Source organism: Garra rufa, chromosome 3 (genome assembly GCF_049309525.1).
Source record: "Garra rufa chromosome 3, GarRuf1.0, whole genome shotgun sequence".
NCBI classification, from domain to species: domain Eukaryota; kingdom Metazoa; phylum Chordata; class Actinopteri; order Cypriniformes; family Cyprinidae; genus Garra; species Garra rufa.
This window is the reverse complement of record NC_133363.1, coordinates 34,227,678-34,253,962: the sequence shown is the minus strand read 5'-3', so window position 1 is coordinate 34,253,962 and position 26,285 is coordinate 34,227,678. Positions and strand designations below refer to the sequence as shown.

The 26,285-nt window shown below is 36.0% G+C and overlaps 1 protein-coding gene across 1 annotated transcript; it reads left to right on the top strand.

Moving 5' to 3' along the window:
* The first annotated feature begins 764 nt into the window (after positions 1–764).
* On the top strand, positions 765–25,798 carry ncapg2 (non-SMC condensin II complex, subunit G2). Its single transcript, XM_073836995.1, has 26 exons — positions 765–987; positions 1,393–1,581; positions 1,678–1,792; positions 3,277–3,434; positions 3,537–3,671; positions 3,761–3,855; positions 4,410–4,566; positions 6,078–6,170; positions 6,305–6,430; positions 6,840–7,019; positions 7,354–7,506; positions 8,474–8,696; positions 8,854–8,948; positions 9,596–9,769; positions 9,905–9,975; positions 10,363–10,516; positions 10,601–10,777; positions 11,947–12,057; positions 12,422–12,550; positions 13,482–13,581; positions 14,966–15,156; positions 15,326–15,466; positions 15,765–15,868; positions 15,953–16,053; positions 24,914–25,016; positions 25,129–25,798. The coding sequence occupies exons 1-26, from the start codon at positions 910–912 to the stop codon at positions 25,196–25,198; spliced, it is 3,423 nt and encodes a 1,140-aa protein (XP_073693096.1). The 5' UTR covers positions 765–909; the 3' UTR covers positions 25,199–25,798.
* Positions 25,799–26,285: the final 487 nt, after the last annotated feature.

Below are 26,285 nucleotides of genomic sequence, written 5' to 3'. Positions count from 1 at the left end.
TCTTAGCAATGCATATTACTAATCAAAGAAGTTTTGAAATAAATACGGTAGAAAATTGACCAATTATCATCATGGAACATGATCTTAACCTAATATCCTAATGATTTTTGGCCTAAAAGAAAAATTGATAATTTTGACCCATTTGGCTATTGCTACAAATACTTGGATATATTCGTGCTACTTATGACTGGTTGTGTAGTCAAAGGTCACAAAGTTTCCTCGGCTTGGTATTTCAAAAATAGAGAGGGAAAAAAAGTTTCGTTTTTTTTTTTAATAATATTTTTCTATAACAGGAAGATAGCAAGCATGTAATTACGATTTTTTGTATCACATCTGTCATTAATATCTTAAGAGTCAATTCTTTACCTCAGTGCCTTGCTTATGATTTGGCTGACTTAACATACAACGTGCTTTGGCGCTATCTGCTGGACATTATCTGTTAGTTGTAGATTTTAGAGTAGTAACTTAAATGAACTAGCTGATGTTCTGTAACAGTAACTAGCATTTAAAGCGTGTTAAGGATTATATAACTAACGTTATACATGAGTTAGATACGCTTTTTTAATAGCGATAACGATTAAATCCATTACATTTAAACTCGAGGGTCGTCCATCTTCCCTACAGCAGGTGGCGCTGCCACATCAGCGCGTCGAGGACGAAACATTACGCCTGACGTCATGACGCTGCTTCAATTTTGAGCGGGGAAATATTGAAACGAAGGGTGCGACTAGTTCTGCTGTATGTAAACAAACTGACAGGTTTGCGCTGACGGAAAATATATATTTACAGTGTGCTGGTGTAGTTTAGAAAATAATGCTTTTCGTGTTGAAACTATATTAATACTTGCGCTGTTGTTGCGTACATAACCTTACCTTCATTTCTCGTCTGTCTGGTAGGACTCTAAGCGAAATGTCGAAACGAAAGCAGTTTCTGGAATCTGTCCATCATGAGCACGTCCAAGATTTTCTGAACTTCATCAGATTGCATGTGAGTCACGTTTACAAATGTAATACATTGTAAAGTATGCGAGTTACAGTATACTTTCATGATTGTTTCTTAAAACGCTTAAGTACACTAATGTTTTGACGTGCTTTAAAAAAGTACGCTTATTTTAAAGTGGTGGCTAATACTAAAGCACAAGTACATAATGTAATGTACTTCATGTAAATTACATTGGATACATTTTTAACTGTTTAATCAACTAAAGAGAACAAAAGACAAACAAGACCTTACATTTTTACTATAGGATGCTGTTATTTCTTAGATATAACAAGTGTACATTTGAAATAAAGAGGCAAAAGTCTATGCAAGTCAGTTTTCGGAACTACCAGTGAAATCAAGGATTCAGAAAGAGCTATAACTACTGTTTATGTTACTGGTGTTTGGTTACAGAAGGATGGAGTGGATCCCTTTGACCTGGCAGAGGTTTTGCCAGAGCTGCAGAGGAGTCAGAGGCAGGAGCTGTGGGAGAGACAGCTGAAGTTGCTGCAGCATAGTCTTGCTGCTCACCCTCCAGAGCGCTGGATCACTGGAGCCGAGGAGGACGCGGGGGACATGGAGGTGGAGATTTCTGAGGAACAGGTAAGACTGCTGATGTTTCGAAAGAGACGGAAAACCAAAAGCTTTTTTGGAATGTACCAAAATTACAGGGGGGTTTTCTTTCTTGTTTCCTTTCAGATGCAGACAATGGCAGTGATAGAGGGCGTTACAATTGTTTCTACAGTCTCTGTAGACATTTTGCAGGAAAATGACACCTATACTTCTCTTCTCGAATGTGCCCAGATGCTAAACTGTAAGTACTTGTAATGTAACTCTTGAAGTATCAAGAAAATGTTGTCAAAGTATTGACTTTGAAACCTTTTTCTATGATATAGAGCTTACAGCGGAATGCGTGACTTAATATTTCATCAGACATTTATATTTTTTCAAATATTTATAAGTTTAACTGATCAACTGTATTTATAAATGTACACTACAATACCAGTCAAAAGTTTTTGAAAAGATTTTTGATGTTCTTTAGAGAAGTCTCTTCTGCTCACTAAGCCTACATTTACATTTATTATTAAATCATTATAATATTCTGATTTGCTGCTCAAAAAACATTTATTATTATTATGTTGAAAACAGCTGAGTAGAAATTTTTCCAGTTTCTTTGATGAATAGAAAGATCATAAGAACAGCATTTATCTGAAATAGAAATATTTTGTAACAATCTAAATGTCTTCATTGTTATTTCTATAATCCCTCTAATAATTGAGTGGGGTGTATAATGTTACAAAAGCTTTTTATTTTTAGATAAATGCTGATATTTGGATCTTTCTATTCATCAAGGAATCCTGAAAAAAATGTACTCAACTTTTAAATGTTAATAATAATAATAATAATAATGTTTCTTGAACAGCAAATCAGCATTTTAGAATGATTTCTGAAGGATCATGTGACACAGAAGACTGGAGTAATGATGCTGAAAATTTAGCTTTGATCAGAGGAATAAATTACATTTTAAAATATATTCAAATAGAAAGCAGTTATTTTAAACAGTAAAAATATTTTACAATATTACTGCTTTTGCTGTATTTTGGATCAAATAAACACAGGCTTGGTGAGCAGAAGAGAATTATTTTAAAAGAATCTTACTGTTCAAAAACTTGACTGGTAGTGTATATTAAATGTCCACTTATACGACCATTAAATAGTTAAGATTAAATGTTTTTGAAAAAAAAAAAAGTCTCTTATGCTTACCAAGGCTACTTTTTTTAAATCAAAAATACAGTAAAAATGCTTTCTTGTGAAAAAGCATTACAATTTAAAATAACGTTTTCTATTTTCATATATTTTAAAAAGGTCTTTTGTTTCTGTAATAGCAAAACTAATTTTAAGCAGTCATTACTCCTTAAGAAATCATTCTAATATGCTAATTTGCTGCCCAAGAAACATTTATAATTATTCTTATCAAGCTTGTCAAGCTGTTTTTGTGGAAATGTGAAACATTTCTTCAGGATTCTTTGATGAATGGAAAGGCAAAATACAGCATTTATTTAAAATAGAAAAATGAATGGCTTTACTGTCACTTTTCATCAATATAATGAATAAAGTAAAAATGTATTTTTTAAGAAATGGTCTAAGTTAAATATAAATAAATATAAATATCTTATTTATCGTATTTGATCATTGTCATTTCACATGACATTGTACACAGAAAGGTTCATAATTGATATAAAAACTTAAATGGGGTTATACAGAATGTATTTCCTCTATTGGTGTCTTTTACTCCAGGTATAGAGAGTGCTTTGCCACTGTCACACACACCCCTCCAGCAGGCTATTCATTGGCTCTTTGAATGCTGGTGGAAACGGGATCTAAAAGGGAAGGAGGAGCTCGGTTGGACTGCTTTCCTTGTCTGTTTGGAGAACACTGTTACCCTTGAGAAACCGGTAATAGAACCACTTTATATCATTATAAATTATAAACTGGCAGATCGTTTAATATTCTAAATTGTGGATGAAAAGTATCAATGCTTTTGGATATGTTCCCAGGTCAGTGAGCTCAGAAGGCTCTGTACTCTACGAGAGGTGCTTCTCAGTGTGGACTTTGCATCAGAGAGAGGGCAGCAGGTCATTGATCCTCTCCTCCAGTGTTTCTTCAGGCCCTCTCATATTAAACAAGAAGAGGTTTGTGTATTTGTGGGCTCATACGTTTGAGACATTATCTTCTACTGTAGATCATTTTTATATAACTCTGTTTATTGCTCATTTTTCAGGGGAAACGGTTCCTTGCCTTCCTTTTTTCTTGGAACGACAACTTCATTCGGATGATTCATGAAACCATTAAGAATCAGCTGCAGTTTTTCCCAAAGTATTTCAAACACTCATGACCTATTGTTTTATAATGCTTAAAGGTGCACTCAGTAACTTTGTTTTTTCTAAGAGACCATATGAGGGAGAGACAGACAAAAACATTTTTTAAAAACAGTAATATGAAACTGAAAAGCTGCTACGCTCAATATATAAATGCTAAGTATAGCTGCTACAACAATAGAATTTATTTTGTAATGCGAAATTGCGCATGTGCATCAAATGCCTAATGCCTACTAAGAAAATAGTTACCAAGATGAGAGTCAAGAAAACTGACTGGAATTGACTGAAAGTCATTTGGGATGTATCTTTTTAAATGCTTTTTAGCAGGTAAATTACTCAGTGAACTTTTAAAAAAATATGAATTTAAATAGTACTTCACATATTTGAAGGAAAACCTGCTTGATGCTATTTGAGTAGCATAGTTATCAGGTGATCACTCAATGTCATATTCTCCACACAAAACTTGTACTTATTAAAACAAGCCAAGCAAGACAGTTCTGTAGTAATCTAATGTGCGTTTACTTCGTTTGATCTGCTATTTTGTACCTACAGAGCTCTGTCTGTTCATGTGGCTGAGATTTACTTCAGAGCATGGAGGAAGGCATCAGGTTCTTTTCTGGAGGAGATTGAGTCCATCTGCATCCAGGACTTAATGCAGCATGGTCTGTTGCTGCACAGAAACTCACCAGTACACAGCAAAGTCAGACAGGTCAGAGACTGTTTTTCATCTTTATTGCAATGAAGTGGATAATTAAATATGAACTTGTTAACTTACACTACCGTTCAAAAGGTTAGGGCCAATAATGTTTTAGTGTTTTTAAAAAGAAGTCTCTTATGCTCACCAAGGCTGTATTTACTTGAAATGTATAATAAAAGCAGTAATAGTCTGTGGGGATGTAACAGTATTATCAATATCGTGATATTGCAATAGCATACATTTCTTGATGTTATTGTGGTCACATAACAATATGAAATGATAAGTCTACTGGGTAAATAGTGTAGTTTTTAAAATATAATGAAACTTCTTATTCTAAGGTCTTTAAAGTTGTGTTTTGGGGCATTATGCTTTGGCACAGTATCTTTCAAACAAACTAAAACCGAAAGCACAATATGGCTTAATCCCTTCATGAAACAAAACCGAAAGCACAATATGGATTAATCCCCTCATCAAGTCTGTTTTTCGCTTTCATTTCAAAGCGAAGCACACACTTTGTTCAGGCGATCAGCTTGTGATCCAATGTTTTCTGTGCCTCAGAATGGCTTAGTTGACAGTGAATGCAGGGAAATCGTTTTTTGCATGTGCTGTGAGTTTAGCACACGTTTGGGAATGCAACAGCCACCAGTTATGCTTTATTTTCACAGTAGATGATTACAGCATTTCACTAGATTTGTAATGAAACGCATTTTTGTAGTTCTGTTTTTACTGAAGCTGGGGTTTTCCGTCAAAACAAAAGCTCTACTGCCATTTCCGTCAAAATGAAAGCTTAAAAATTCAGTATGAATTGCTGACAGCTAGCGGTTTAAATGGGTAACATTACGGCAGTCCAAATTCAAAATATCTCTTTCAAGTGTAGAAATTAGGAAAGAAGTATTGTATTTTTCCTACTGTAGTGTACAGCAAAAATAATATACCTTTGAAATATTCATTTTCATTTATTTTAGTGTTTTACAATATGGCTTTTACTGTTATAGGAATAATAATAATAATGTTATAATAATAACAACAATTTTATATTATTGCTATGTTCAAACTTGTTTGGCTTTGTAAAACACCATTGTAAAGGTAATTTAGACTGAGACAGTATAACACAAATAAAAAGAGGGTTGAGTTCCCTTTAAAGTTTGGATACAAGTCAAGTCACTTTTTTCTGACTTAAGTTTTCTTAGTTAAGCACATGGATTGGTGCTGGTAATTTTGAACCCTCATAGTGCTTTAGTGCATTAGATAGAATAATTGTACTTCTAAAATTGACAGACTTTTTTTTTTTATATCGCAGTAAATATTGTATCGTGGACTTCATATCAAGATATCGTGAGATTCTGATATTGTTATATCCCTAATAGTATGTAATATTAATAACATATAAGATAAATAATCAGGAAAATTGTTTACTACGTACACTGAAGATTTTTACAAATGGAACGGATAAATTTGTGATATGAATTTTGAAACTTAATTCTTAACTGCAAGTAAAAAATAGTCCCTGTCTCTGCATATAGATCCTTACTTATTTCCACAAGCAAAAGTTTCGTGAGGGTGTCGATGAGATGCTGCACAGACTCTACAAGCCAATTCTGTGGAAAGCATTAAAGGTAGATCATAAATCAGCTCAAAGTGTGTTGTTTTATTGTGCTTATACTTTAAAACTGTTGTACAAGCCTGTTGAAGTTAAAGCTTCAGTATTTCACCTTGTTCATTTAGACATGTTTTTAATCATTTTTAACAGGCTACCAATGCTGAGGTTCGTGCCAATGCCACACTGCTCTTCACTGAGGCTTTTCCCATCCATGACCCCAGCATGAGCAGTGAGATGGTGGACCAAGCAGTTCAGAAACAACTTGATTCACTGTTTGTATGTCAACAGCTGATTCCATATTGCATTATTGATATTTTGTAATATTCACACAATGAATAAATCATAAGAATTTTGGTAATAGGCATTCTGTGTGTGCAAAGAATTACAAGCCTTGAACCAAACAACCAGCTATGAGATGAATCACAATATTACAAACTTTAAATTAAAGAAAAAAATATTGAGGAATCATGGGTAGTGTAGTTTTTCACCAGCAATTCTGCTGTTAGACATGAATATTGAAAAATGCAGGCTGATGGCTTTAGCAAAAACATTTACCATTGATTAACAACCTCGTAGCTCACAATAGGTCTGTTTTCATTACTTTATAAGTTATCATTAAAAATCAGTTCCCCTATGGAGAAAATTATTGAGATTTTTACGACTGGGAAACTTTGTGTCTCTATAGGCTCTTCTTGATGACCCGCAGCCCCTCGTGCGCTCTTCTGCAGTGCTGGGTGTATGTTCTGTCCTGGCTCGTTGCTGGGAGGTCATCCCTTCCACGGTCATCACCGACCTACTGGAGAAGCTCATCCTGCAGCTGGCTAATGACACAAGCTCTCCAGATGTCCGCTGCTCCGTCTTCATGGTAAAACCCTGACAGTCTATCAGTCACTTGAGAAAAGTGCAAGTGACCAGAGAGAGATGGGAAGCAATTGCTTAACATATTTCCAGTTTTGTAGTGAAATGCAATTTAAAGCCATTTACTGCTTGAGAAAAGGACACTGTCTTCTGCTAAGTGATTTCAGCGTGATTTAGTCATTTAAGAGCTATAAAAGGATTTTTGGAAAAAATGGAATGTACCCGATCATTAATTAAAAGTTCAGAATTTAGCTTGATTTGAACTTTTGTGCTTTTTCTTCATTTTTTTGTGCATGACTAAGCCTTGTTAAAGCTTGTTTGTTTGTTTGTTTGTTTTGCAGTGCATGTCTATAATACTGGATAACAGTTTAAGTCATCCACTCATGGAAAAACTGTTGCCTGCTCTAAAGAGTAGCCTCCATGACAGCTCTGAAAAAGTGCGTGTTGCCTTTGTGGGCATGCTCCTCAAGATCAAGGCTGTCCGGGCAGCCAAGGTAAGAAAATTATGAGATTATGAAGATGGCTTCCAAGCTGTATTGACATTAATTGACAATTTATTACACTACCAGTCAAAAGTTTTTTAACAGTAAGATTTTTATAGTTTTTTTAAGAAGTCTCTTCTGCTCACCAAGCCTGCATTTATTTGATTCAAAGTACAGCAAAAACAGTAAAGTGTTTTAATTTTTTTACTTTTTAAAATAACTGTTTTGTTTTATATATATATATTTTTTAAACTGTAATTTATTCCTGTGATTTCAAATTTTTAGCATCATTACTTGAGTCTTCAGTGTCACATGATCCTTCAGAAATCATTCTAACATTCTGATTTGCTGCTCAAAAAATATTTATCATTTATTTATATTGATATTATAATTATTATGTTAAAAACAGCTGAGCAGATTTTTTTTCAAGTTTCTTTGATGAATAGGAAGTTCAGAAGAACAGCATTTATTTTAAATAGAAAACTTCTGTAAAATGACAAATGACTTTTATTCATCACTTTCTATTTGGAGAATCCTGAAAAAATGTACTCAACTGTTTTAAATAAAATATTGATGATAATAATAATAATGTTTCTTAAACAGCAAATCAGCATATTAGAATTATTTCTGTAGGATCATGAGACACTCAAGTCTGGAGTAATGATACTGAAATTGTAGCTTTGATCACAGAAATAAATTACAATTTAAAATATTTTCAGATAGAAAGCAGTTATTTTACATAGTAAAAAATTTCACAATGTTAACTGCTTTTGCTGTATTTTTGGATCAAATAAATGCAGGCTTGGTGAGCAGAAGAGAATTTTAAAAAAAATTTAAAAACTTTTGATCAGTAGTGTTGTTCTTTCACCAAATTTGCTGTCCTTTGATTTAAAATGTTAACACAAAAATTAAAAAATGTTAATACAAAATATTAGTGTACTCATTTTTGCCTATTTTTTTCCACTTCGTCATGCTGCAGTTTTGGAAAGTTTGTTCTCTGGAGCACCTGCTGGCTCGATTGGAAATGGACTCTCCTCCTGTTTCCAAGCGAATTGTCAGTCTCCTGTTCAACTCATTCTTTCCAGTCAACCAATCTGAGACCGTCTGGTGCGAGCGATGCGTCACCCTGATTCAGACTAACCCCGGAGCGGCTCGCAAGTTTTACCAACACGCTTATCTGTACACGGCTCCTGCTAATATAGGTTAGATTGCTTTGGATACCCCAGTAAGCTTTCTTAAATATGAATTCTGTTTTATATCATGTGTTGAGTTGCCAGGGTTTAGTTTTGACATTTGGAAGTACAGTATGTGTCTTTCTCAGAAATGTCAACGTAAACTCACAGTGCCTTCTCTTTGTAGTCAAGCTGATGCTGGTGATCCGAAAGTGCCTGAATGTGTGCATTCAAAATGCAGGAGATGAAGAATTTGCAACTAGCAATAAAGAAAACAGCACGGTGAGACTTAATGTACACTACTGTTTAAAAGTTTGGGGTCAGTAAGATTTCTTTTCTGAGTTGTTTTTTTTTTTTTTTTTTTTTTGCTAACCAAGGCTGCATTTATCTAATCAAAAATACAGTAAAAACTATTTTCAGCAGCCATTACTCCAGTCTGCAATGTCACATTATTATTCTGATATGTTGGTTTGGTGCATTTCTTCTTATTGAAGTTGTAAACCATTGTGCTGCTTAGTTTTTCATATACATTTTTTTAGGTTTCTTTGACAAAAATAAAGATTAAAAGAACAGCATTATTTTGAAATAGAAATCTTTTGTAACGATGTAAAAGTCTTTACTGTTGCTTTTGATCAATTTATGGCATCCTTGCTTAATAAAAAATGACATTCTTTGAAAAAAATAAAAATAAAAATTTTAAGTGTCGAGAAATGATTGGGAACTTCAAACAGCTATAAAAATGTAAATCCAAATTTTTCAAGTTTTTCTAGACCAAAAATTTATCTTAAACCATACTTTACTTATTTTTAATTTTGTGTAACTAAATCTGGCTCTTGCCATGAACATAGCCATAGAAGCTGGCATGTTAAAAAAGGAAAGACAACAATTAATAAATAATTAATGATGTTCATGTTTGTCGTTGTCACTAGATGTTGGAGGATGTTCTCTCGGTGCAGGACACCGCCTCCATGGCCAGCCTGCTGGAGATCCTAGTAATTCTGTGGAAAAGTGTTCAGAAATCTCTCATGGCTAACCAAGAGGCCTTCAAGTACACCACGTCAAAGTTTGCAACTGTTCTGCCCCAGTATCTTAAAATCTTCCAGGTAAGAAGCAAATTCACACAGGGAACTAAAGGACGATTTAAAGAGCAAAGCGGAGCACTGTAATCACACATCCTTAAAGCTGATGCAATATGGTTGCAACGTGACGCAGTTTTGTGCATATGTGTGTGTGTGCAGGAGGATCGGTGTAAAGCCCCTCTCATTCTTCTAGCCTCTCTACTTCCTGCCTCTTCTGTTCCAGCTCTGAGGTTAGTAGGACTCCCCCTCAACTACCCCTCAATGCAGCTCCCATTGTTAAATGCCCCATTTTAAAGCAATAGTGCTGCTAAAAATGAAAACACTTCCTTGACATGAGATGAATCTGAATTGTTATTTTTCGGGGAGCTGTACAGTACAATGAAGAAAAGAGCATTTCAAAATCTTCTTTCCTGTTGAGCGTCTAACACAGTCCGCATGGTGTCTCAGCCATCTCCCCAGAACAGCAGGTTGGCTCAAAAGTGAAATGCCAATTCTGATTCCTATTTGATCCCAAAGGCGTTCTTTAATGCTGGTGGGATTGAGTGTGTTTTCAAGGCTTTAGAGCGGTCTGTAGGGCAGTCTGGGTGTACTGCATGACTGTGTGTTCCTCTCTGCAGGAGTAAAGTGATGTCTCACTTGAGGAGTTTGAAAGCAGGCACCGCTGTGACGGCATACAGTCAGTCGGTGGAGTGTCTCTGTAGCTGGGGGCAGATCAGCCATATTGTGGAGCTGATAGAGAACTGGCTTGTGGAAGCTACACCTGTAAGAGCGGTAAATGTCATGTAAAGTGTCTGACTGGGGGGTCATTAGATGTTTATGGTGTTTTCATATCCTCTATTATGACTCTCTTGTCAGCAAGGTGATGAAGATACATCTGGAAAAGTGCATTTTGATGGGCTGGAGGAGTCGAAGCCAGATCTGGGCCTAGACTATCTGGATTATCTGCTCCTGCACCCTAAAACACGAGACTGTCTGTTCACGCTGCCACTGGATCAGATCAGACCGCTCCATAAGGCCCTCAACAAATGGAAGGTTTGAAGTTTGATGATTATCATTACAGAGAATTTGTGCAAATGTGCTATTTTTGTGATATTACTGTCATTAGTTACAAAGTCAATATGGTAACCGCAGGTTTTCACCAGTCTTACATTGAAGATACTGCTGCACCGAATTGTTCAGCTGAAGACACGATGTTTTTGCCCTTATTATGTTAGTCACAGCTCTGTGATGAGCTTATAGAATTGTTTTGTTCAAACAAAGTTGTATTTACTAAAGTCTTCAGTGGTTATGTTTTCTGGTTAAAAAGTTTTAAAGGAGAAGTTCTCTTCAGAATGAAAATTCGTGATAATTACTCACCCCCATGTCATCCAAGCTGTTCATGTCTGTCTTTCTTTCTTCAGTCATAAAGAAATTAAGGTTTTTGAGGAAAACATTCCAGGATTTTTCTCCATATTGCAGGTCCAAATTGCAGTTTCAATGCAAATGGGTGCGTCAATGCTTCAAAGGGCTCTACACAATCCCAGCCAAGGAATAAGGGTCTTATCTAGTGAAACGATCGGGCATGTTCTTAAAGAAATAAAAAAAAATATACTTTTTAAACCACAAATGCTAGTCTTGCACTAGATCTGCGTCATGCACGGTTAGTTCTTCGTCTGTGTACTTTGGTTCAAAAAGGTAAGGTTAATGAAAAACTACATTTAATTTTCCCCTCCAACTTCAAAATCGTCCAACATAGTTGTTTTACCTTTTTTTTGTAAAGGGCATTTGACTTTCTTTGCACGTTGGCTTTGTAAACACTGGGTGGGTACTTTCGCCTACGTCACGCATGCTTGATTACGTAATGCATGAGGTCGAGCTAGTGTAAGACGAGCATTTGTGGTTAAAAAGTATAGAAATTTGTATTTTTCTTGCAGCTCCAAATCATTGTTTGGAGCTGCATTGAACCTGCAGTTTGGACCTTTAACCCGTTGGCTCCCACTGAAGTCCATTATATGAAGAAAAATTCTGGAATGTTTTCCTCAAAAACATTAATTTCTTTGTGACTAAAGAAAGAAAGACATGAACATCACAAGACATGGGGGTGAACTTCTTTCTTGAAGTGAACTTCTTTTGAGTTCTGCTTAGTGTTTAGTTCTGAACTGATTCTAGAATGTACCATCATTTTGGAACTATTCTCATTTATCTTTTTTCTATGTGTGCAGTCGCTGTTGTTCTCCTCTCTGAGTGGGGCAGAGGTCAATGTGGCAGTCATTGAAACAGCGCTGAGAGCTTTTATCTTCCATGGCAGACTCAGTATCCATCTTCAACACAAAGTGAGTGTACTGAAGTAACCCCTCTGCATTCACTCTTCGAGTCCTTCACACTCCAAACAAAGCCAACATTTGCTATACACACTCACACAAGCGATGTGAAGAGAGGTTTAAAGAAAATAAGTTGCCTGTCAGTACTTTAGCTATACATTTTCAAGCACTGAGGTGACATGACACAATTCATTTCAGCAGTTAAAGTAGGTCTCCGAATCTTCAAGTATTGATGTTTTTTTGTCTGTCCTATGCTGAATTGTGCAAATGGTAATATAAATGTAAATTGGACATACTTGAATTTTGTTAACTGCAGCTCAACTGTCAGATCGAACAAATAAAATTCATAATCAGCACCTCTTTTTGATTTTTGCAGTACTCAGAGGAGCGGGAGTTTCTCAAATCCCTGGAGCATTCGGTGTCCTGGGTAGAGAAAAAAGTCCTTCCTTTCCTGGCCAGCTCCAGCAGTGAACAACAGTTGTCCTTAAGCAGCAAGATAATAGAAGTGAGTGGCAGTGTGAAAGTTTTTTTTTTTTTTTCTGTTGGGAATTTGTCAATTTAATTATCATAATATTTCACAATATTATTGTGCTTTTGATCAAATAAATGTAGCCTTAGTGTGCATTAGCGACTTCAACAACATAAAAAATCTTACAACAAACTTTTAGTGTACATGTAAAAAATTTTAAAGCTTTATATGCTACATTAGGGCTGGGTGGTATGACGGTATATATCGTTACAGCGGAATGAAATGTGTACCGTAAAAGAATTTTTTTATTCCGTGTATACCGCAAAATGTAAATAAGTGGGCGTGGCCAACTCACGTGCAGCACGCGTGAGGCTGAGACTGGTCAAACCGTTGAATGCAAGACTGAAGGATACGCTGGCAGGTTGTAAAAACATGGAAAAGGAGAAACGAACAGACGAGGAGGGCTCAAAAGAAAATCCTGAGCAGGAGGAGGAACTCGTCATTAAGAAAAGTTTACAATAATAAGTTCTGTCCACATCAAGCTGTGAAATGTGACATACTGTTGTTCATATAAAGTCATATTTTGGTTAACCACTATATAAGGTTAAATACAAAATACAAAATAATCAAATAAGATCAAGTCCTTTTCTTTTCAAGCTTATTTATTATATAAAGCCCTTTTGTACATTTTCTGGAATAACTACCTATATAAAAAACTATATCGTGAAAAATATCATTACCGTGAAATAAAATTTCTCATACCGTGAAATAAAATTTTGGTCATACCGCCCAGCCCTATGCTACATTACAATTAAAAATAGTGTTTTCCTTGTTGAAAATGATAGACAACACAAGGCTTGATCCTAAAACTAATCAATTGCTTCACAATTTCACAAGGAATTATGCAGACACACATGATTTTGTGTTATATGTATATAATTAATTTCCCTTTCTGTATCGTTATCAGGGTTGTTTAACAGTCTGCAAGAATGTGCTGCGGGTTTCTGTAGGAGATGGTGATTTCAGAGACCACTTACTGCAGCATGCTGCCTCTGTACTGCAGAACGGTGAATATTAAGTATTTATGGTGATCTAGGGCCCTGTGATTTTATTATATATTTTGGAGAATAAAACTGACAGATTTATGTGTTTAGTCAAGATACAATAATATGTTTGACCACCTTCTTGCTAAAGTTTACAATAGAGTTCTATAGCTGTGATGCCAAAACCCAGAAGACTCATTCATCATGAGTTTTTTCTTATAGGTTTTTCAATATATTAGTAATTTTTGGACACTCACACTGGAAATGTTCTTATGTAGTTACTTATTTATTATTTAAACTTTTTTTTTTTTTATGAACTTACCGGCTTTAAAATTTACACATTTGCTGAGTAAAACTTACTAAGTATTGTCGGTTTATACAGTACCAGTCAAAAGATTTTTAAAGAAGTCTCTTCTGCTCACCAAGCCTGCATTTATTGGATCCAAAGTACAGCAAAAAAATAGAAATATTTTTACTATTATAATAACTGTTTTCTATTTGAATATGTATTAAAATGTAATTTATTCCGGTGATTTCAAAGCTGATTTGCTGCTCAAAAAACATTATGTTGAAAACAGCTGAGTAGAATTGTTTTCAGGTTTCTTTGATGAATAGAAAGTTCAGAAGAACAGCATTTATCTGAAATAGAAATCTTTTGTAACATTGTAAATGTCTTTATCATCACTTTTGATCAATTTAACCTGTCAAAACTTAACTTAATGCAAAACGTCCTGTTGGAACACTAAGGGGTTAAAGCATCCTGGCTAGATAAAAGTATTAATTTCTATAATTTCTCCCCCCAAAATATATATATACTGACTTTAAGCTTTTGAATGGTATAGTGTATAATGTTACAAAAAGCTTTTTAATTCAGATAAATGCTGATCTTTGGATCTTTCTATTCATCAAAAAATCCTGAAAAAATGTACTCTACTGTTTTAAATATTGATAATAAAAATAAAAATAAATGTTTCTCAAACAGCAAATCAGCATATTAGAATGATTTCTGAATGATCACGTGACACTGAAGACTGGAATAATGATGCTAAAAAAAATTAAACTTTAAAATACATTCAAATAGAAAGCAGTTATTTTAAATAGTAGAAATGTTTCTGTAATATTACTGCTTTTGCTGTATTTTGGATCAAATAAATGCATGCTTGGTAAGTGGAAGAGACCTATTTTAAAAAAAGCATTAAAAATCTTACTGTTCAAAAACATTTGACTGCTAGTGTATTTACCACAGACCTTGTTTTATTCATAAATTGAAAAACACCATTATATAAACCCATAGGAAAGTCTCTAAGGAGCCCATGGCAAATTAGTCTTCCAGGTTTTGACGTCACAGCTGCAGCACTGTATAGCATAATGCCTTTATCACAATTGTTGTGTATGTGTGTTCATTTAGAGAAAGGATACATGTGCATCCCTCATGTGCTCGCTCTGCTTACTGAGGTGGCACAGGGCTGCCTTTCCCATATGACTGAAGCACAGGAAGAACAACAGTCCCTCACTATCCGCATTTTGACCAACATCTTCCAGAAAGTTGTGGAGATCATAGCGCATCGACTGCGTAAAGACAAGGAAGAGGGTCAGGAGGTGAGGCCTTCGAAAGAGACGTTTGGTCCTTCCTCAAATATAATTTTCATTTCCAGATGTTTCTGAATGCGTTTGACAAACGTCTTGTTAAAACTTAACTGACATTTCTACTTTACGGCATTTCTTTCTGACACTTTATTTTAAAAAGCCTTTCTTTATGTATCTTTAGCTGTGTTTCTCTTCTGAAGAAGCTCTCTATGAGTTCTTACTGGTGACTAAGTTTACAACTGAGAGGTCAGAGTTCATCACAGGAGTCTTCTCATCACTCTGTGCCGCAGTTATTATTGATATCAGCCGCACCTTGCAGAAGGTAAATCTGCTAATTGCTTCGTTTTCTGTGCTGTTTGATGTTTGTGTGGCATTTCTCCCTTGTATTTTTAATTGAAAGATTTGTTGAGCTCAAAGCATTTCTTTTTACTCAGATGTCATTGTAAATGAGCAATATAAAAAGTGTTTTGTTCTTTAGACAAAATAAAATCATAAGCAGTGTTGGAAAGCTGACTATAGCCATGTATAAAAATAAGTTAATAGATAAATGAAACAACTCGAGACACTCAGGCTTGGAAGAATAAATGTAGAAAGCAACAATTTGATGTTTCTTCATGCAGATCTCTCATGTGGAAGAGGTGTTGACTCCAGAGACGGTTAATGACCTTCCACCTCTCTCAGACACCATACTCAAAGTGACGCTCAGATCTCCTGCTGTTACAAGGTAACGTTAAACACCAACTAGAACTAAAAGTCTGCATTTATACTTAAATTGAACATTTCTAAATCATTTTCTGGTATGTTCCAGGTTTTTTCTATCTGAAATGAGCTCCTCCATAGAGTCCGAGGCCATCGATAGTATCACACAGTGGGCTGCAGTTACACACATTCTGACCATCATGAAACAATGTAAGTTTTAGTTTCTAATTTTTTGCTACTGTTAAAGGGTTAGTTCACCCAAAAATGAAAATAAGCCCATTATTTACTCACCCTCAAGGCATCCTAGGTGTATGTGACTTCCTTCTTTCAGACAAATGCAATCGGAGCTATATTAAAAATGGTTCTGGCTTCAAGCTTTATAATGCAATGGGCGGGTGTTTCTCTTCATCCGTCCAAAACAGGTCCAATGAAGTGCATCCATCATAATAAAAAGTGCCTCACACGGCTCCGGGGGGTGAATAAAGGCCTCCTGTAGTAAAACAATGTGTTTTTGTAAAAAATATATCCATATTTAATAGCTAATAATCACTTTAATCTAGCTTGAGCTAACAGTTGTACACAGAAGCCGTTCCGGGCGATTGAAGTAGGACATCGGATTAGGGGTGCAATGGATCGCAGATGATCCGTGATCCGTACGGACCGGACCCCACGGTTCGGTACGCATGTGGTTCGCGGATTAACTGTTAAGTTTAACCATCATAGAGTAAAAGTGTATAATTTGCAAATGTTTGGTCTTGCTAATTTACCCATTCAAACTACTTAAACTGCTGCAGCAAAAGAGAACACGAGCGCTGTTTCTATCTTTCTTTTCTTTCTTTTTTTTTTTTACTGCTGCACATACCTGAAGCGAGCACGCGCACAGAGAGAGAGAGAGACAGAGAGAGACGCGCGATTTAGACTGCGTGATTCACAGATTGATTCCTCTTTAAAACTTTTCTTAACATACATACAAAGTTATGTTTAAATACTCGTTTTGGTATTCTGGTAAACACAGTCGGTTGTGTCTTCAGTGAACCGAAACAGCTGAGAAAGATGCGTGCCAGTATTAGCTACATGAATTAGGGCTTAAAGAGACAGCATCCTATAAATACCTGCAGTGAAAAGAACTAGTTATTTTCCAATTAAATATTAAATTTCTGCACCTGAATACTAGTGTTATTGATTTTATTAGTAACTTTGTTGTATTCATCTACACTTGTCATTTGTGTAACTGTTCTTGTTTTGTTACTGACTTTATTAGTTGAGCTAGTAGTTTTTGCTGTGGATTAGAAGTACTTAAAGTTAGCATTCAGTAATTATTAAAAAACAAACTTTTTTTATTTTGTTGGTTTTTTACTGATCCGAAAAATGATCCGATCCGTGACTCCAAATCCGTGATATGATCCGAACCGTGAGTTTTGTGATCCGTTGCACCACTAACATCGGTGTTGCGCATACCAGGGTGTCCACGGATCCTTAAAAAGTCTTAAATAATGTTTTCCTAATATAAAGCCTTAAGTCTTGAATTCAGTTTCGATAGGTCTTAAAGTTACTGCATTACTGCGTCTTCAGACAGAATCGCAGTAGCAGAATACAGGTTGAACAAACTTTTTTTCTGTATATAATGGTCTCAATAATAATAATAATAAATAAAGGCCGAGCTAGCTGACCACCAGCCTTCGAGATACTTTTAAAATGTTTTTTTTTCTTGCCTGACCGGACAAACAGCCTGATTAAAACTGAAGAAACAAAAACAACCATCGAAGCATCGAAACGCAAGAAAGATTCCTATTTTAATTCATTCAACGTAAACAGCAATTGATTATTAGTATTTCTGGTCTCTTTATGAGAGACTGCAAAACAAATGAGCGTAACGGCACACATACTCTAGAAAGAAACTCTAAAGAAATACACTGAGGTAAAAATTGAAAATGTATAGTTTATTTATAACATGATATAGTTCAGTAATATACCAAGGGAGCTTTTTGCTGAATATTCTTACGACTACAGATGTTACATTAATTTTAGTTTAATAAACTAGTTAGTCGAATAGTTACTTACATTTCAGACAAAATATTTACTGTTTTGTTCTGTTTCACCAACGAAAACTGTTCCAAAATATAGCTGCAAGCAGCAATTACGGGGCCAAGCATTCAAAGGGCAAAATGAGGAGCTAAGGATGCCAGGAACAGCAGACCAACTGCAACAATAAGTAAAAGAAAGCAATTTTTAGATGATTTTAGTCAAAATTACAGAAAAATGATGTAGAACGCCTACTGATATGATTTAATGCTTATTACGTTTGACCAACAGGTGGCGCTGTTATCAGATCGATGTGGTGTGTTTAGTGTGAGGTGACAAACGTGCACACAAAGTTTGGTGTCATTATGTCAAAGTTTTCCAAAGATAAAACCTCATAGTCATTTTCACATCAAGCCTAAAATCTATAGAGGCGCTGTACGAAAACGGTTTCAACTATCAACATGAAATCCATAGCTTTTTGTCAGCACAGCCTGAAGATGATCTGACTCGATATTGGTGAAAATCGGACGAACGGTCAAGGACTAGTTCGAAAAAGTAGGGTTTCAACATAAATCAAAATGGCGGACAGGAAGTTTGGCCAACTGTGGCATAATTGGTATCTATGTTGTCGGCATGATCCAAGGATTATTTTGAGACCAGTTTCATTACTATAGGCTCATGCTATCTGCAGTTATTAGCATTTTTGATCATTTTAAAATTAATGGTTAATGAATGGTTCATTAACTCTTGACCCATAGGTGGCGCTGTTACCAAATTGATGTGGTGTAATCAGTGTGAGGGTGTAATGCCTCATACCAAATTTCGTGCAAATATCTCAAAGCTTTGCAGAGATACAGCTTCAGATGCGCTTTGGCATCTTTCCAGCAAATTCGTTGATGCGTTAAATGAAAACGGTTTCGAATATCGACACGAAATCCATAACTTTTTGTCAGCATGGTCTGATGATGATCTGAGTCAAATTTGGGGAAAATCAGACTAACAGTCTAGGAGGAGTTCGAAAAAGTAGGTTTTCTACAATAATCAAAATGGCGGACAGGAAGTTAGGCCAATTTTGGCTAAATTGGTATCAATGTTCTCAGCCTGACCCAAGGAATATTTTGAGATCACTTTGATTACAATGAGCCATTTACTCAAAAGTTATTAGCTTTTTTCAAAATTTCGTTATAACATTTGACCATAAGGTGGCGCTGCCACCAAACTTTTTGAGTACTGTCAGGGCATGGTGACGAAGATGCATACCGAGTTTCGTAACGATACGTTAATGCGTTCGTAAAATATAGCATTTTATAACAAAATTCAAAATGGCCGACGCCCAAAATGGCTGACATGGGAAAATTGGATATGGTTCGACTCAGCATGCCCCTCCAAATCTAACAAGACCACTTTTGATATTTTTGGTCAAACCACTGAGAAGTTATAAGCAAAAAAAAAAAAACATTTTACATATCTCCTGACCACTAGGTGGCACTGTGACGAAACACTGCAGGTAGCCTCAGGTCATGCTTGTTATAACACAAAACAAGTTTGGTCTCAATACTCCAAAGCGATGCGGAGATATGGCCTCACATCCATTTTTGCACTCTTTTCGTAGAATTAATTAGCATATTATTCGATAATGGTTTGTCCAATCAACTTGAATTCCATAACTTTTTGCCAGCATGGTCTGAAGATGATCTGAGCCAATTTTGGTGAAAATCAGACAAACTGTCTAGGACGAGTTCTAAAAAGTAGGTTTTTCAAACAATTAATTATAGAAAAAAACTAATCCTTACGATTTTTGAAATGTGACTCGGCATGAGCCAAAGATTAAGAGAAAATTGGAATTTTGATTTTATGTCTTACGGTTCAAAAGTTATCAGCAAAAAGAAAGTGAAAGTTTGGACAAGTGGTGGCGCTAGAGAGTTTGAGTTAGAGACTCCAAACTTGCTATGGTTAAAGTTGAGACTGTCCTGTATTAGTGTGCCAAATTATACTACTTTCCCGCAAGCGGTTCTATGGGCTGCCATAGACTTGGGGCGGAATAATAATAAGAAGAAGAAGAATTCTAACGAAAACAATAGGTGCCTCCGCACCTTCGGTGCTTGGCCCCTAATAATAGGAAACAGAACGGATACAATAGGTGCCTACGCACCTTCGGTGCTTGGCCCCTAACAAGGATCACAGCAGAAGTACAGCACATTCTCCAAGCAACATTTTACTACTAAATGATTCAGCGTTTTGCTCTATTCAGTTTAACTCAAATAACTCACTCATTAAGTGACTTACCGCCACCTGCTAATAGTTTAGTATGTTTAAAAGTATGCATCCCCTCCCCAACATTTCTAATTTGTACATTCATAAATGTATTTTAAACATTAATCTCATAACATCATTTATTGCACTTTTAATTTTGCAGTGTAAATTATGTAATCTGACTGCTAACAGCCATATAGAATTTATTAATAAATTGTAATGATTTCAAAGATAATGCATACGTTTCAAAAGTAAAAAAGGCCTTTATAAAGGTAAATCAAATATGCAGATTTAAGATGTAAAAGCTGATAGAGCACTGATGAAAATATTGCTTCAGAATAAATTGTTTACATCACCAGATATCTCTAAGTGGTACTTTTATGGGGACTATTTGTGTGGAATAGAATCTGCTGATATGAAAAGTTCATTGTATATCGTAGTAATAAATATAATTTATGACACCCATGAAATTGTTTACTTTTTACATTAAACAAATTAAATATTACATATATGCATGTAATATAATGTGTATTTACATTCCAGGTTAAGGTCTTAAATTTCATATAAGGTGGTATTAAAAAGGTCTTAAAGTCTTAAATTTCACTTGTTCATATCTGCAGATACCCTGCCATGCGCCTGTGAGTCTTGTGAAAACTAACATTATTTACAGGAGCAAATGAAGCAAAGTTTCCTGACTTTAGCAAAGGAAAACCAATGGCTTATATCGAAATCCTCCGACATTTTTCTTTACAAATCCTCATTTTGTTAGTGTAATCTAAAGAAAAGTGATTACGTTTTAAATATGGATATTTTTCATACAAAAACGCATCGATTTACTACAGGAGGCCTTTATTTACCCATCGGAGCTGTGTGAGGCACTTTTTTTTTATGGATGAATGTGTTTTATTGGACTTGTTTTGGACTGTTGATAAGAAACACCCGCCCATTGCATTATAAAGCATGAAGGAGCCAGAACAATTTTTAATATAACTCCGATTGCATTCATCTAAAAGAAGGAAGTCATGTACACTTAGGATGCTTTGAGTGTGAGTAAATAATGGGCTAATTTTCATTTCTGGGTGAGCTAACCCTTTAAGGCCTGATCACATCTTGTCAGTTTAAACAATCAAGTGCAACAACATGCGAACTCTGCACTTCTGCGCTGTTTACTCAGGGATGGAAATTAGCACCCGCCACCAGCCAAATGCGGGTGACTTTGTGTTGTGGCGGGTAAACTCGCTTCACCCACCGGCCACCGTGGCGGGTAAATAAAAATAACATACTTCAACCGGACGGCGTGAGGCAGTAATGCACCTTAACGTTGGTTGCGAACTGCCGTTAAAATACACGAAGAAGAAGACGGCGGACACTTTTAGCGGAGGCACACCTTCAAAAAAATGTGGTGATACATCACAGGCGTTAAGAGGTCTGTTAAAATATCTTTACAATCTGCTTTTGAAGAAATATATTGTATTTCGTGCTACAGCGCACATTCTGTCAGATGCAATTCATGGCGCGTCTTTCTCAATATACTGTACAACGCGGCATTCATTCACATCAGATGATAACTCGGCGGCAGAGTTCCACTCACACAGGGGCGTAATTTCCACTGGGGACACTAGGGGTTGCACGGTACATGAAAAACAACCGAACCGTTCGGTTCGCTTGTCTCGGTTCGGTGCGTGTGTGCGTCGCACGGTTCAACGGTTCAACGCATGCGCAATATAGCCTCGTGAGTGTCCTTTTTGCGCGAAATAAGAGGTGTGTGTAGACATAGAGACAGTAAAAGTGGAGTGCTGCAGGTTACGTCACGTGTAGAAATGGCAAGTGGGAGAGATAAGGAAGGCTGCCCGGAGTTGGAGGATGCGCCAGCTATGATACACTGTTCATCCAACTTGGCTGTGCTTTCAATTTTATTAAAGGAAAGGATGAAGCTGATTAGTTGGTTCGTGTCACATTGCCTGCGGTGAGCTTGCGGAATTTTGAAAAGTTGAGATGTTTTTATCTCGATGCGGCGCGGACGCGCCTGGAAAAAACGAGCGTGTCGCACCACGTCGCTTCCATTACGAGCGCGCATACCACGCGTCTACATTTGAAATAACAAACTTGAGTGCGCAAAAGAGGCTTCATGTGAACGGCCCCTTAGCCGGGTCAGTTGTGTGGGAACATTTTGGATTTCATGTTACCTGTGATGAAGACGGGAATAAAAGAATAGATCGAACTGAGACTGTGTGCAAGCATTGTGGAAAATGCATATAATATGCTAAGGGCAACACTTCTAATTTGTCAGTTCATCTGAGAAGACATCACACCAGTGTGTTGATAGACATGCAAGTTAATTCTTCAGTTCAATCTTTATGTGCTAAAAAGGCACATAAATTCCTGTGGAGATACACATTGTCCTGATTTTGCCAAATAAATGAAAAGCATGTCATCAATGTCTTCTCTATTGCTGTATCAAATCTCCCCTAGCTTTCCTCAGAGATGGTCTCAATGTGCTTAAAGTCAAGTCCAATTCAGTTTGTGCATGATTACATGATAAAACTAGCCTGGCTAACGCCAGACCACGTTATGACTTCGTCATGATTCGTGGTCTGGGAACCACATGTTCATTTTCTCATATTTGAGGCGTGGTTTACGAATGCCCAGAGCCGTTTATTGGGTGCTACGAATGTCTATCAAATGCGCCTGTGCGTAGCTCATAGCCAATCGTTTCAATCATACCAGATGACGTATACAGAGCAATGGTTTAACGGCAAAAGTTGCTCTTTTTTCAAAATAAACTTGCGTTCTAAACTACTTAGAACACTATCTAAGGGGCCGTTCACATGTCGCGTCTTTTGCACGCTAAAGTTCGTTATTTCAAATGTAGACGCGCGGTATGCGCGCGCATAATGGAAGCGACGCGGTTGCGACGCGCTCACGTTTTCCATGCGCAAGCTACAGAGCGGTTTGGAAAGGAGAAAGCGACGCGCCTACCGTTTTCCACGCGTTTTTAGGCGCGACATGTGAACGGCTGCATTGAATGATAACTTGCTGCCATGCTGGATCCATAGTTATAAACAAACTGCTTCAGTGAGTCACGACGCATAGAAGGCATCATCGTCTTGATGCTCCCTCCCCGTTCTGTGATTGGTTCCCTATCTGAGGTGAAAATTTGGTCCATGGTTTCCATGCTACCTTCCAGCGTGAATAAAATCGCGCTGCATGGAAGGCAGCATGGGGACACCCAGGCTATGATAAAACTTTTTTTTTTTAATAATGTATCCTAAATTGTGGTTAATCAAGCTACATTTCATTTGCCAAAACAAACTTCTGGAGTGTTAAAGATTAAAATAAAAAAAATAAAAACAAGAACCGTACAGAACCGAAAACCGTGACCTAAAACCGTGATACGAACCGAACCGTGGGTTTTGTGAACCGTGCCACCCCTAGGGGACACGCTTTTCAAAATCCCGTTGGTGTCCACCCAAATGGTTTTAAGTAATCTCTTGTATTTTAGAATGCACGCTCTACGCTGCCGAGAGTTTCGCGCTATAGTAGGCTAAAAACGAAACCAAAAGTAAAACGCGCACACGCATTCAAAAGCAACTTTAATACCCTGCGTTTAGAGAGCGACCCCCCAATGCGCGCAAATTAGGCTACATAAAATATCTAGGCTGTTATAGTATGTGGGCTATAAGTTGTGTAGTTGTGAAGATAGCTCTGTGTCATGATAGAAAAATTTTGTGAAAATGTCAGTATTTTATTGAGACTTGAGATTAAATAAACTGCTCTCAAGTATAGTAGATCTTGTAGTATTAATTTTCACATGCAGCTACACATTGTAGAAAAAACATTTAGTGGCTGGTAGATTTTGAAATCCACCAGCCACACTGGCCGGTGGACAAAAAAGTTAATTTCCATCCCTGTGTTTACTGTCTCTCAGTGATCTATTCTATTTAATTGTGCCATTTGTTGTAAATGTGTTTATTTTTATTGTATTATTTTTCTTATTTTATTACCGACTTCACTTGTCTTATGTTTCTTAATGAATATTTTGTTTGCAATGAATAAATTAGGCTAGTATTTTTTTTCTGTAATGTCTAAAATGGAATTGAGCCATGCTTGAGGGTTTAACTCTGATAAATAAAGACATTGCTATAGTAAACTAAAATAATAATTAAGAAATATTTATTTTTATTATTAAAAAAAACAGTTGTGTCTTGGATATAAAGAATAACATAAGATGATTATTATTATTATTATTATTATCAAATTCAATTTGTTTGGCTTTCTAAAATGTGAATATGATGTCGACTAAGACACTATCACAACAAAAAGGTGCACCATATTAAAATTACAAAAATGTCTTGCTTAGATACAGCTTAAACTGTATGCCTTTAATGCTGTGGCAATTTTTTGTCATGGTATCAAATATTGATATTTCTTACTGTATTTAGAAATGCCAGTATCGTGACAACACTATTTCACATGGCCTACAGCAGGGGTTTTCAAACCTGTCCTGGAGCCTCCCCTGCCCTGCACATTTTGCTTGTCTCTCTCATCTAATACACCTGATTCAAATCATCAGCTCATTAGTAGAGACTGCAAGACCTGAATTGGGTGTGCCTAATAAGGGAGACATACAAAATGTGCAGGGCAGGGGAGGCTCCAGGACAGGTTTGAAAACCCCTGGCCTACAGCATATAACAAGTGCAGGGGAGCTAGACTTGAAGAAACTTGAGTGATATAAAGTGAAAAGTAAGAATGAGTTTGATTTGTTTCTTTGTTTTCACCTTTCTGTTCATTACAGCAGATGAATTTATTGTGGAGTTGAAGGAAATTGCTTTGTCTGTACGCAGACAAATACAGAACTATTACAACATCACTGCAGAAAACTCTGACAATATACAGAGGTAAAAGATTTAGATGTCTCATTGTGAAAGCATGCTGTCGGAGTCCTATATACAATGATAACTGTACTATCATTGTTAATGTTGTTTTGCTCTTTTTCTCTCTCAATCTTAGGACCATCTATGAATCCACTGTCAGAATGCTGAATGACATCCTAAATTCATGCCAACAAACAAACAGTTAAACGAGCAGCTAATAGTTTAGAGCTTATGCATTTTCCCACAAAATCCTTTATCCCTTTTGTTTTCTCAGCTTTATGCTCTCTTGTTTTTGTTTTTCACTCTGTATACAATAACATTTACTATATGAACAAAACTTCCATAAAACTTTATCTTGGTTCAATGCAATCACAATCTATTTTAGTACAGTTTCAAATGCAAGTGTTTCCAGTGCATATAACGGTAGGTTATAATCTTCTTGAGTCTTCATAGAGTCAGTCTTCTCAAAATCTTCTGTTTTTTTAAGACACTTTAGTGAATATGCTATGCCTTGGAAGAAATATTTCCCTCCTTTTTACCTTTTCTGTTTCATACTTGGATCCAAATACTAGGGTGTGATGTGTTGTTATATTTCTACTTTTCCCTCATAGCACGCACAGACCAGTTAATTGCTACACGCACTCTGAGATATGAATATATGATTCAATATTTTCTACTCTGAGGTCTTAAGTGTTACATTCTACAATCAAAGTGTGAAATAAAGAAAAAGCACATGACATTCAGACTGATATTGAAGAAAACTTGCTTGTGCTAGTTGCTTGTGATTAAACTTGAACCTAAATGTTTTGGTGGATTCTCACTACAACTACAAAATTGTTTCTATAATACCAGATAAAAGATTTTTTTAAGAAGTCTATTTTGCTCACCAAGCATTCATTAACAGTACAATTTTGAAATATTTTTACTATTTAGAATGTTTTCTATTTGAATATATTTTAAAATGTAATTATTCCTGGGATTTCAGAGCTGAATTTTTGATTACTCCAGTCACATGATCTAATTCTAATCTAATTTTGATTTGCTGCTCAGCAACTATTAGTCTTATTTTGTTAAAAACAGCTGAGTAGAAGTTTCTTTGATGAATAGAAAGTTCAGAAGAACAACATTTATCTGAAATAGAAATCAATCTTTTGCATTTTAAATGTATTTATCATCACTTTTGATTAATTTAAAACATCCTTGCTAAATTTAAATATTAATTTCAATCATTTTTTTATTGACTCCCAAGCTTTTGAATGGCCAGTGTTGGGCAGTAGTTTAACTACATTTCTC

Excerpts from the sequence above, each read along its gene's own strand:
- ncapg2 (XM_073836995.1), top strand. The coding sequence starts at position 910 with ATGTCGAAACGAAAGCAGTTTCTGGAATCTGTCCATCATGAGCACGTC. Across the intron at positions 13,582-14,965 it reads TGCCTCTGTACTGCAGAACG|AGAAAGGATACATGTGCATC; the intron begins GTGAATATTAAG and ends GTGTTCATTTAG. Across the intron at positions 15,157-15,325 it reads ACAAGGAAGAGGGTCAGGAG|CTGTGTTTCTCTTCTGAAGA; the intron begins GTGAGGCCTTCG and ends ATGTATCTTTAG.